At 37.9% G+C, this 13,684-nt stretch overlaps 1 protein-coding gene across 1 annotated transcript in view; it reads right to left on the reverse strand.

The window, feature by feature from the left end:
- The window catches only part of LOC309566758 (disintegrin and metalloproteinase domain-containing protein 33-like), a 175,162-nt gene that overhangs the window by 71,822 nt on the left and 89,656 nt on the right, over window positions 1–13,684 (reverse strand). Inside the window, exon 3 of the mRNA XM_082272049.1 lies at window positions 11,444–11,517. Within this exon, the coding sequence (XP_082128175.1) occupies window positions 11,444–11,517 (74 nt within the window). The remainder of the gene's footprint in view (window positions 1–11,443; window positions 11,518–13,684) is intronic.

Below are 13,684 nucleotides of genomic sequence, written 5' to 3' on the forward strand. Positions count from 1 at the left end.
TTTTTTTTTTCAAATTTTTAATTTTGTCAATTTTTTTCAGGGATGAGCTTTAAAATTTCACAAGATTGGTTTTGCCTTTTATTGACTCCAATTTGTTGTAGATGATGGCACTAGAAGTTCTCAAGTGATTCAGAACTTCTAGTTCCATGTTGGAGGGTTCTCAAGGTGTACACCCCGAATCTCGCACTACCCAGTTCAGCTGGTTCTTTCTATTATTTATTTTTTTTTTTAATTTTTTATTTTCTTAGTGCTACATTTTCACGGGATAGATTTTGCCTCCAATTGACCCCGTTTTGTGGTAGATGATGTTCTCAAGTGATTCAGAACTTCTAGTTCCATGTCGGAGGAATCTCAAGGTGTACACCCTGAATCTCACACTACCCAGTTTAGCTGGCCCTTTCTGTTTTTGTTTTTTTCGTTCAATTTTTATTTTTTCAAGTGCTATATTTTCACCAGATTGATTTTGCCTCCAATTGACCCGAATTTGTGGTAGATGATGTTCTCAAGTGATTCCGAATTTCTAGTTCCATGTTGGAGGGTTCTCAAGGTGTATTCCCTGAACTTCATAGTATCCAGTTTAGCTGACCCTTTCTTTTTTTTGTTTTGTTTTTTATTTTCTCCGTTTTTCAAAATTTTACGAGACTGATTTTACCTCCAATTGACCCCAATTTGTGGTGGATAATGTTCTCCAGTGATTCAGAATTTCTAGTTCCATGTTGGGGAATTCTCAAGGTGTACAGCCCTGAATCTCACACTACCCAGTTAAGGTGGCCCTTTCTGTTTTTTTTTTGTTTGTTTGTCTGTTTTTTACTTTTTTCTCATTTTTCAATTTTTCATTTTCTGACTTTTTCTCTTCAATCCAAAAGACTTGTAGTAGATGATGTTCCCAAGTGAGTCAACATTTTTAGTTCCATGTTGGGGGGTTCTCAATGTGTAAACTCTGAATCTCATAGTATCCAGTTTAGCTGGCCCTTTCTGTGTTTTTTTTTTTAATTGTTTTTTTTTTTAATTTTAAAATTTAAAATTTTTTCATTTTTTATCCAAGACATAGATAAGCGATTTTGGGGTGGAGGAACTTGACTGGCCTGAGCTCAACCAGATAGAACACCTTTGGGATTAATTAGAGCGCAGACTGCGAGCCAGGCCTTTTTATCCAACATCAGTGCCTGACCTCACAAATGCTCTTCTGGAAGAATGGTAAAACATTCCCATAGACACTCTCCTAAACCTTGTGGACAGCCTTCCCAGAAGAGTTGAAGCTGTTATAGCTGCAAAGGGTGGGCCAACTCAAATATGAACCCAATGGACTAAGACTGGGATGCCATTAAAGTTCATGTGTGTGTAAAGGCCGGCGTCCCAATACTTTTGGCAATATAGTGTAGTTTGACAGGCTGAACAGTGCACCTGTGCCTTCTGCCCACACTTACACACCAGAGCCTCATTCACCAGGTCCAATCATCCAGTGCACATGGGGCCTAAGACAGCAGCCCCCAGCACAAGGGACATCTTTCATTGAATGTATGGACAGTCCCATGTTCTGATGAAAAAAAAATACAAATGACTAAACTTTAAGATGTAACGACTGGGGGTTGTTGGGGGACAGGAAGGGTCGTGATTTGCCACTGGTCCTTATTTCTTTGCTCAGCATCAAATCGCCCCTGGAAATTATAATATAATTTTGGCAGTGATGAACGGCTTTGGCAACCGATATTGAAAATTGTCCTGATGAGACCTGGTCACCGGCCAGTCAGCCTTCAGAGACAGCCCTGGGGCTCAGGAACCTTCCAACAAAAGTCTCATTATTGTGCGGCCCACGTAAGCTTCGCACAGATGGTTTTGTTTAAGCCAAAGCGTCTCTTCTCCCAGACAGAAATACGATCCAGCCTGTGATGGGCACCTCCAGACCCACAACACGCTGCGGAGAGAGGAGGATTCTGCAAAGTCTGCACAGGCTGGAGGCCCAGATCTTACTATTAATGAAGGTTTATGGTCCCGGGAACACCAATGAACTCTCTGACTAAACCAGCAGACTCAGAGCAGAAAGAAATAGAATGTGACGGGAGTACCTCAGGTACGGAGGGGGTCATGGCTTCATCGTCAGGTGATTGGGCTGGATTCCTCAAACAAGGACCTCAGCTTTGATGTTCATCATATTCATGTCCAGTTAACTTAACTGAAGCCAACATCAATGTGCCTGACCATGCTGGCCTTCTATTAACAGAGGAAATCTACGATCGAAGCTCCACACCTGAAATTACCCATCCAGACCACTGACCATCAATATATAAGCTTTGGACAAATAGAAGGATAGCTCTGGGGCCTTAGGGTTATCTTATCTTCTATGCAAGTTGTAATTGTGTTTGGATAAGGTTTCTGGACTCTGGGCTGGCAGCTTCTCCATGCCAAAGGATATCCACTATTGGGTATCCTTTGGCAAGGAGATTGAAGCACCACATTGGAAGCTGACTGTCCGGGCACACATTTATTCCAAAGTAAGTTAAAAGGTTTTATTACACTGCCAACATGTTTCGGGGACCAGAACACCCCTTTCATCAGGGCTTGAGGAAAAAAGATTGGTGTATGCGAAATATGCAGGACCTGGTTTGGACCTGGTTGGTTTAGAAGCACAGAGTCCAAACTAGACTTGCACAACTCTAGACAAGTATTGAGAGAGGAAATCTAAGATTGAAGTTGACACCCCCTTCTTTAAGCCTTGAAGAAAATAGATTGATGTATACTGAACTGTATGAGAAATATGCAGGCTTTGGGCCTAGTTGGTTTAGAAGCACAGTCTCTGAAAAAGACTTGCCCAACTCCGGAAAAGTATTGAGAGAGGAAATCTAAAATTATAGAACCATACTGAAAGTTGGCCATCCAGGCACACATGTAATCCAAAGTAGGATAAAAGGTTTTATTACACAGTTAACATGTTTCGGGGACCAGAACACCCCCTTCATCAGGGCTTGAAGAAAAAGATTGGTGTATACTGAACTGCATGCAAAATATGCAGTCTTTGGACCTGGTTGGTTTCGAAGCACAGCGTCCAAACTAGACTTGCCCAACCCTGGACAGGTATTGAGAGAGGAAATCTAAGATGGATGCAGCACTGAAAGTTGACCATCCAGGCAAAAATGTATTTCAAAATAGGGTAAAGGGTTTTATTACAGAGCCAACATGCTTCAGGGACCAGAACACACCCTTCATCAGGTCTTAAAAAAAAAAGGTTGGTGTATACTGGACTGTATGAGGAATATGGTAAACCAGCTTCTGATGGACACTGTGCTCCTAAACCAACCAGGTCCAAAGACGCATACTTCTCATACAGTCCAGTATTTACCAATCAAGCCCTGATGAAGGGGGTGTTCTGGTCCTCAAAACTTGTTGGCTATGTAATAAAGCCTTTTATCCTACTTCAGAATACAATTTTTGCCTGGATGGTCAACTTTAAGCATGCTGCCTAAATCTTAGATTTCCTCTCTCAGCACTTGTTCAGAGCCTATTTTGTCTTCATTGAACTCAAATGGATTTGAACATTTTGGTGAACATCATGGTAACTTGCTGCTTAAGCCAGCTGCTGGTGGACACTGTTCCAAAGAATGCAAATTATTATTATTATTATTTTTATTATTATTAAGGATTTCTATAGCGCCAGCAATTTACGCAGCGATTTACAATATTAGAGGGAGACAGTACATATACAATACAATAAAATACAAGAGGATTAAGAGGGCCCTGCTCAGAAGAGCTTACAATTGAATGCATATTTCTCATTCAGTCCGGTATACACCAATCTTTTTCTTCAAGCCCTAATGAAGGTGGCCTCAGAGACAAGTTGGCTCTGTAATGAAACATGTTATCCTGTTTTGGAAAAATATAGTTTCTAGAGATTTCCTCTGTTGACATTTGTACAGAGTTGGGCAAATCTCTTTTGCCTTCATTGGACTCAACTAGAGATATTTTGGTGAACATCATGGTACCCAATGCTGATGGCTTCTGTGCTTCTAAACCAGTCAAGTCCATAGACTGGATATACCACATTCAATACCAATCTTTTTCTTCAAGCCCCGATGAAGGGGGCCTGCTCTGGTCACTGAAATGCGTTGGCTCTGTAATGAAACACTTATCCTACTTTGGAAAAAATTTGTGTCTAGACCAGGGTTCCATAGAAGCTTAGGGTTCCTCATGGAATTGCTAGGGGTTCCTTGAGCAATGAATACTTTCTGCTTGTCAGATAAGTTCCCGCTGACACCGTTGATCTTTTTAGGGATCTGTAAGGTGGGAATTCTTCCCAATGACAACAAGTGTAAGGAGTATTTTTCCCACTGACCATCACACTAATGTATCATGAGTTGTAGATATAGTACATTTTATCAGGGGTTGCCTAAGACTGGGAAGTTATTTCAAGGGTCCCTCGGTGTTGAAAAAGCTGAGAAAGGTTGGTCTAAACAAGAGGTCTTCAAACTACGGCCCTCCAGCTGTTACGGAACTATACATCCCACATTTTAGGACCACCAGCACTAAGGCTACCCCTAGGTATCATGAATGGATATCATGGCTTGGAATGGTCCTTAACCTGAACCATTCACTATCCTGCCTCTATACCTCCCTGGACTATATTTAAGTATATTCCTGCATCGATTGGCATACCCTCTATCCCTTAATAAGGTGGACTCTAAACATGGGTTGGATGATTGCTTGCTAGGGCAACAAAATGGACTAAAGAGTGAATGAGCTCCATTATTATGTCCCTTTGGTTTCTTGAGTCTGGAAAAGGGGAGAAACCTCTACAGAGGTATACATCCTAGCAATTGCCATTATGAGATGGTGGGTTTACATCATCCATCTGAGGAAATATTATGGATACTGTTCTACATTCACAGCCATCACCACAATCATATACTGTGTCACAGGGACTTGGTCTTCCTTCTTGCCATTAATATCTGTACACGCAGCGAGAAATATCGGTATTGTTCGGTCTCTCTGGCCCTGACGAAGCCTGATGCGAAACGCGTTGGCTCATTGGGACCTTCAAACCGAATATCATCAAAGACTTCTTGCGTCAACATCAGCTTGAAGCATGTATTGCTCCCTTATTAGGGATATATTTCTGTGCTGTTGTTTCTAATATATTGGTGAATATATGAGGGATTTTTTCTTTTCTTGTATCCCTCATCTATACACAAAATTCTTTTCATACATACCAATAAACTGATTTATTTTTAAGTGTTTGTATCCTGGTCTTCCTTCTCCCAATTGGCCTAAACAACCCTACTTTTTCTGTATTTTGGTTTTGCACATATTCTGGGGCATGGGCCAACCTCCACGGTTATTTGTTCTAACTACACATCCCATGAGGCATTGTAAAACTCTGACATTCACAGACATGACTAGGCATGATGGGAAATGTAGTTCCTGAACAATTGGAGGGCCTTAGTTTGAAGACCCCTGGTCTAAACGGTCAAGGTAAAAACCCCATCCAAATACAATAACAACTTGTATAGGAAATAAGATGATCCTAAGTCCCTGGCACTATCCCTCCATTTTTTTGATGTTTCTATATTAAGAGAGAATCAAAAGAGAAAGGTTGGGACTTTGAATGAGGCATGAGAATAGATCTGATTGCAAAACATAGGAGTATAAAAAATATCAATTTATTAAAATACAACAGATGGTCACAATATTAATTCATGTAAAAAACACATAATGACAAGCATAAATAATACCAGTCTGACCAAGACATATCAGAAGTATATAATGTATCAAAAAATGAAGTACAGTCATATTATAGAGAGACACATATACAATGGTTACATGAAGATTGCATCCTGTTATGCTCTACGCGTTTCGTGTTTCTACACTCTTCAGGAGCAGAAGCAATCGATTTGTCTAGCAAGAAAAATAATAATAAATATGAATGTCAAAAAATGTGACAAGTGTCTAAAAATATCATAGCCCTAACAGGGCAATGTCTGTCATGATGGATAAATAAACTTACAGGATGGTACAAATGGTAGCCAAAAGGGGACTTGTGGAGGAGGGCCTTGGAGACCGTCTAGCCCGGGAACTGAGGGAGCATTGCCATGTGCATGTGGAATGAGAGGGCAGAGGTGTAAAGGGGAAAACATCTCAAAGAGGAAAAGCCACAGCCTCAGCTAGAAGTCCAATATGGTTCCTATGAATATATATGATGATATAATAAGTATGTTCATATAGTGAAGAGTATAAATATCATGGAAATTGATATAGTAGCTGGGTGCCATGCATAGTAAGGTAAGGACTTGGTACCAGAATTGCCCAGAAAGATAAGTATATAGTGATGCCAGGCTGAGTGGATAGGAATGTGAAACAATGGTGAGGGGGAAAGAAAGAACCCCGAGGTGACTACAGGTGTATCAAGGAGGACAAAGTTTGAAGGAAAGAGTGAAAAGGAATAAAGTGGTAGTAAACAAGAGGGTGAGCAACAACCCAAATATCTCACTGCGGTGAAAAGTGAAAAGAAAGAAGAAGCATAAAAAATAACCATAAGGTGAGTAAAAGATTGATGTACTGAAAAATTACCTTAGGTAAATGAATGGAAGTAGGAGTAGAGTTAAAAGCCAGTGTGTAACCAAAAAATGGCAAGTGGCGATCACCAGATGGAGAGCAACATGTATACCCCCTCAAACAAGCACAAAAGCTTCTCCCAGCGTCACGAGGCAATTCAAAGAAGGGAGTGTGCACCGATCCTGTCAAAAGGCAACAGGCATATGGCGCCAAACTCCCCCATATATGAATGCAGATGAAAAAATCAGCGTGCCGGTGATGCAGCACCACTGTGGTGACGTCATGTCCGGCACATATGGGCCGTGGCGCGGATGCGCTGCGGCGGCTCCGCGCCGAGATCTGCCCCATCCGTCACAGAGAGGGAGGAGGAAGAGATGAGCTGAGAGCCGACGGAGAGCATCGCAGTTCCCGGGAAGAGGCAGGGGGCCAACCATCCATCCCTACATGGTCAGGAGGGCCAAAAACAAAATAAAGTGACAGAGATTGTTTGCCATAACTGACAGAGAAATAATGTGTTGTGATACATGGTTAAACTTAATAAAAATGAAGATACTGATTGCTGACCCAAAAGTACAATAGGGACAGCGCCCTGGATGTCATAGGACATCAAAAGAGTAACAGGGTGCAAACAGAATAAGTCAAATGCCTCCATCCCTAAAACATGTATCATGGGGGGGGGGGGGGGGGTTGTGTATATTAAGAGAGAGTCACTATTGGCCAGGCGGGGGTCTATGCTTCACGCAGACCTCCTAGTTTGTAGGACTCTCCGAAGGTCTTGAGGGCTTCACTCATACCAGACGTTAGAGTTCTGCCGTTACTTTGTGTGGTTCCAGAACTGCAAAATGCAATGTAACGGAAACCACATCTGCTCACATCGGTCGTATCTGGGACAAACGTTTTCAGTTCTCCTTTTTGACACAACTTTGTGGTGTTAAGCGCGAACACGTTTCATTGTGATTTTAGTTGCAAGCTTTCGTGGGATAGTAGAACGATAACGGGATTAGGCTCCATGCACACTGGCTTAAAAATAGCTGCTTCTACGGGAGTTTTGCCTGTAGAAGCAGCTCAATGCTATCCTATGTGTCAATGCACATTAGGATGATTATTATTAGCCAATAGATAAAAAATTGGATTTTTGTACTTACCGTAAAATTAATTTCTCATCGACGGACACAGCGCTCCATAAATCATAACTACTGGGTTATATTGCCTCCTCCGGGAGTAGGACCAGGCAGAACAACAAACACCTGGCTACGCCCATGGGCCGTCCTCAGCTGGTATATAACCCGCCTCTCTGCTCTAGGTAATCAGTTTAGTAGCAAGCAGTATTAGAAGTATCAGAACTCCATAGAGAAGGGGGGGGGGGGGGTGCTGTGTCCTTCGATGAACTCAGAGAAATGGATTTTACAATACGTACAAAAATCCCATTTTCTCTTTCCCTCACAGTGCTGAGGGCGCCACCGTGCACGGATGTCCAGCTGTAGCTCTCTGTCCCCTGGTATATATATATATATATTCAACCAAGTTATGTCTATTTTTGGGGAATTAACCCTCTCCTGTCTTCTATAAAAGTTGCAAATCTTGGGACTTTGGACTGGCAGATATTCCTGCGTCCCTTTGGAAATCATATAGCTAAGGATACTCAGGATTATATAGTTGACCTATTAACCCCTTGAAGCGCTCCTTGATTTGTTTATAATCAGCCTATGTATGGTACAATAGATTGAAAATTTCTACCGGTTTCATCACTGAAGTAGCTGAGAAATTGTCCCCCCGAGGAAAACGTTTTGGAGAAACATGTCGGGATTGCTACTCCATGATATTGTACATATTTGCATATGAATGGATTATACATGCAGCTCAAAAATTGATTTTAATATTGTATTTTTGTTTTCTCATTTTATATAATTAAATACAATTTAATAATAAATTTTGTATATTTTCAATGATTCACCTCTTTATTGGCCCCTAAAAAATCCCCGACCCATTTTTTTCTCTTCCTCCCTTCTAAATCTATGGGTGGTTGAGATTTCTTATTCAATTGATGATTAATATTTTTTATGTATTTTATTATTTATTAAGTATTATAATTTATTTGTAAAGGGGTTAAGGGTTAAAGGTTATGGTTAGGGGTTAATTTATTTATTTCATCTATTATTATTATTATTATTTATTTACCTAGTATTTATTTTATTAGGTTAGGGGTTAATATTAGGGTTAGGGGTTTGGGTTATTTATATTTATTATTATTATTATTATTATTATTATTATTATTATGATTATTATTATGATTATCATCATTATTATGTCTTTATTTATGATTATTAGTATTTATGTGTTTTATTATATTTTTATCTACTCATTAATATTTATTTATTTTGTTGGGTTAGGATTAGGGTTATGGCTTAATTTTAGGGTTAATGGTTGGGTTCAGGTTATTTCATTTATTTATATTATTATTATCATCATCATCATCATCATCATCCTTTTATGATTAATATTTTTTATGTTTTTATTATTTATTTATTAACTATTATAATTTATTTGTAAAGGGGTTAAGGGTTAAAGGTTATGGTTAGGGGTTAATTTATTTATTTCATCTATTATTATTATTATTTATTTACCTAGTATTTATTTTATTAGGTTAGGGGTTAAAATTAGGGTTAGGGGTTTGGGTTATTTTTATTTATTTATATTTATTATTATTATGATTATCATCATTATTATGTCTTTATTTATGATTATTAGTATTTATGTGTTTTATTATATTTTTATTTATTCATTAATATTTATTTATTTTGTTGGGTTAGGATTAGGGTTAGGGCTTAATTTTAGGGTTAAGGGTTGGGTTCGGGTTATTTCATTTATTTATATCATCATCATCATCATCATCATCATCATCATCATCTTTTAATGATTAATATTTCTTATGTTTTTTATTATTTATTAATTAATATAATTTATTTGTAAGGGGTAAAGGGTTAAAGGTTATGGTTAGGGGTTAATTTATTTGTTTTATTTATTATTTATTTACCTATTATTATTTATTTATTTTGTTAGGTGAGGGTTTAATGTTAGGGTTAGGGGTTTGAGTTTGGGTTATTTCATTTATTTATAGTTTTAATTATTATTATTATTATCATCATTATGTATTTATTTATATATTATTGGTGTTATTATTTATGTATTTTATTATATTTTTAATCTATTAATTATTATTTATTTATTTTGTAGGGTTGGAATTAGGGTTAGGGGTTAATATTAGGGTTAGGGGTTGGGTTTTTTTTTTATTTAAATTTATTATCATCATCATCATCATTTTATAAATAATATTTTTATGTATTTTATTATTTATTTATTAAATATTATTATTTATTTGTACAGAGTTGAGGGTTAAAGGGTATGGTTAGGGGTTAATTTAACAGGTGGATTAAATTTCAAAGTATATCTAAACCCAAAAAGGAAAATGTATCCTTGTCCGCTGAATGCGCGTCTATCTCTCTCTCCGACGCCCCTTCAGGGTTGCTCCAGCGGGCGGATTTTTCCCCCAAGTCGGTGAAATTCAATAAAAGGCAAATATTTATTTTTCTTGTGTCTCTCCAGAACGTGTAATCATTCCAATCTCACAGTGCGTGGATAGCGCAATCAACCCCCCCCCCCACCTCTCCTCCATGAACACGTCCTGTCTAGACCTCGCTCCAAAAAGCAGCCGGGAGGGAGACGGATCCATTACGGTCGGCTCAGGACACTGAGCCTGCGAGCGGGTGCAGCCGCCGGGCGAGAATGGCAGGGCGGGGGCGTTGTGTGGGACCGGAACAACTTTCGATTGCAGTAAAAAAAAAATCAGAAGCCTCCTATTGTTATGACGGCTTACTACTTTTTAAACATTTTTGTTTTAGTTATAATTTTTTTTTTTTTATAATTTTTTAATAAATGTTTTTTTATAGTTTTTTATATAATTTTTTAATAAATGTTTTTTTATAGTTTTTTAATCAATGTTTTTTATAGTTTTTTAATCAATGTTTTTTTATAACTTTTTAATAAATGTTTTTTTTATAGTTTTTTAATAAACGTTTTTTATGGTTTTTTAATAAACGTTTTTTATGGTTTTTTAATAAATGTTTTTTTTATAATTTTTTTTAATACATTTTTTTTTCTTAATTATTATTATTTCAAGGAGCTTGTGTGTGCTCCCCACTGTGCTGCCCTCCCCCCTCCCAGTGTTCTCCCTCCCCTCTCCTGCCGGCTGCTGCAGGGGGTGTGTCACAATAGAGAACCAGGAAGGGTCGGTAAATATATAATTTACCAGCTCCTTCCTTTTCTGAATGGACAGAGTCATAGTCTGTAAAAAAATAAAATAAAATGATAAAAAATAATACAATTAAAATACCAAAAAATAAAAACTACTGACACCGGTGGGAGAACTTCCAGGATTTCAAAGGTCACACTTGCAACCGGGCCCTGCCATTCCACCATCGTGGGGAGGCCCCAAGATGGCAGCAAGGGGGCCCACTGCAGAACTTGTGAAAGGGTCCCACTGCAGGACCGTAATAAAGGGCCCCCCGCAAAGAGAGTAAAGGCCCCCAGGATCAGTGGGAGGAGCCCCAGGCTTGAAGGAAAAGGCCACGGGGGGCCCTTCACGGTTTCTTGCACCGGGGCCCTGAAGGTTCTAGTTACGCCTCTGAGTTGTTGTCTTCTTACCCTTCAAAAGACTGGAAAAACATTCTCTGCACTGCAATTATCTGAAGCAAAATAACATTGGGTTCAGCTTCGGTGTCTTATTGAAGAGTTCAGCTGCCTGTGGATGGTGCCAAGTCAGCAGGTGACCATACCATCCAGACAGGCCGGGTCAATGCATAAAGCGCCAGTTCTGGCCAGAGTCAGCGATGAAGACACTTACCGGTTGCGTTCCACTTCCAGGATGAGTCTCCTTCCTTTTGATGTGACCAGGATCTCTCCCCGTTCCGGACTCAGCTGCCAAGAGAAAAGAATTCCAATCAAATGAGGCTGAAGGTCATTAAAAAATATAAATAAATAAATTAAAAAAAAAAAACAAAAACAAAAAAAAACAAAAACAAATATTGTTTGGCATCCCTTTAATTTTTATATTTTATACTATTTCTGACACTTGTTTACAAGTTAAAATCAGTTTTTTTTTGCTAGAAAATTACTTAGAACCCCCAAACATTATATATATCAATATATACAGTATATCTGTATATCTATCTATCTATCTATCTATCTATCTATCTATCTATCTATCTATCTATCTATCTATCTATCTATCTATCTATCTATCTATATATATATTTATATATAAATATATATTTTTATATATATATATATATATATATATATATATTTTTTTTTTTAGCAGAGACCCTAGAGAATAAAATGGAGATCGTTGGAATATTTTTTTATCACACCTTATTTGTACAGAGGTCTTACAAACGCAATTTTTTGGGGAAAAAAAAATCACTTTTTTTAATTAAAAATTAAGAAAACAGTAAAGTTAGCCCAATTTTTGTTCCATAATGTGAAAGATAATGTTACGCAGAGTAAATAGATACCTAACATGTCACGCTTCAAAATTGCGCACACTCACAGAATGGCGACAAATTTGGTACTTAAAAATCCCCATAGGCGACACTTTAAACATTTTTACAGGTTACCAGCTTAGAGTTATAGGAGGTCGCTAGAATTATTGCCCCCCTCTAACGACCGCGGCGATACCTCACATGTGTGGTTTGAACACCGTTTACATATCTGGACGGGACTTGCGTATGCGTTTGCTTCTTTTTTTTTTTCTATTTATTTTATTAAATTTTTTTATTTTTACACAGTTTTTTTTTCAAATTTTTGATCATTTTTATTCCTATTTCAAGAAATGTAAACATCCCTTGTTATAGATATAAGCAGCACAGGACCTCTTTAATGTGAGATCTGGGGTCAAAAAGACACACAAAAAAAAAAAAAGAGTAATTTTTTTTCATGATGAAAAAAAAATGGGCTCTTTAAATACGTTGCTAGGAGACGACTTTTGGCGTTGCTCTGGTCCTCCAAGATCATAGAGTGGAGGGGGCATTTTGCCACATGTGTGGATTGAACACCTTTTACATATGTGGGCGGGACTTGCTAATGCGTTCGCTTCTGTGCACAAGCTAACGGGGCAGGGAGCTTTCATTTTTTTTTATTTTTTTTTCTATTTAATTTATTTATTATTTTTTATTTTTACAGGTTTTTTTTTTCATTTTTGATCATTTCTTTCCTATTACAAGGAATGTAAACATCCTTTGTAATAGAAATAAGCAGGACAGGTCCTCTTTAATGTGAGATCTGGGGCAAATCCGCCGCTGGGACCACCCTTATGTAAAAGAGGACCGCCGGCAATTTAAAAAAATACATATGTGGGCGGGACTTGCAAATGCGTTCGCTTCTGTGCACAAGCTAACGGGGATAGGGCGTTTTCATTTTTTTTATTTTTGTTTCTATTTATTTTATTTATTATTTTTTATTTTTACACAGTTTTTTTTTTTCGATCATTTTTATTCCTATTACAAGGAATCCCTTGTAATAGAAATAAGCAGGACACGTCCTCTTTATTTTGAGATCTGGGGCAAATGCTCCACTGGGACCACCCTTATGTGAAAGAGGACTGTCGGCAGTTTAAAAATATACATATGTGGGCGGGACTTGCATATGCGTTCGCTTCTGTGCACGAGCTAACGGGGACAGGGTGCTTTCATTTTTTTTTCTATTTATTTTATTTATTATTTTTACACAGTTTTTTTTTTTTCCGATCATTTTATTTCTATTACAAGGAATCCCTTGTAATAGAAATAAGCAGGACAGGTCCTCTTTATTGTGAGATCTGGGGCTTATGGGAGCTATCTGCTGCCATAACCCCGCTATTTAACATCAAAGTACAGAGGTAAAACTGCGGCGGGCGGCCCGGAAGTAGTTAAGAACCCATTTACACCTGAAACTAGAATTCCCGCTTACGTTTTTTTGCGCTTTTTCCTGCGTTAACACGCATTGTGAAAACACTATATTTGTTTTAGTATTTTTGAACTATTTTAATTTATTGTGAAAAAAAAAAAGAAGGAAAATTACAACAATATACACCCAAAAAAGTAAACAA

The sequence above is a fragment of the Pelophylax lessonae genome (genome assembly GCF_965119305.1).
Source record: "Pelophylax lessonae genome assembly, chromosome: 1".
Lineage (NCBI taxonomy): Eukaryota > Metazoa > Chordata > Amphibia > Anura > Ranidae > Pelophylax > Pelophylax lessonae.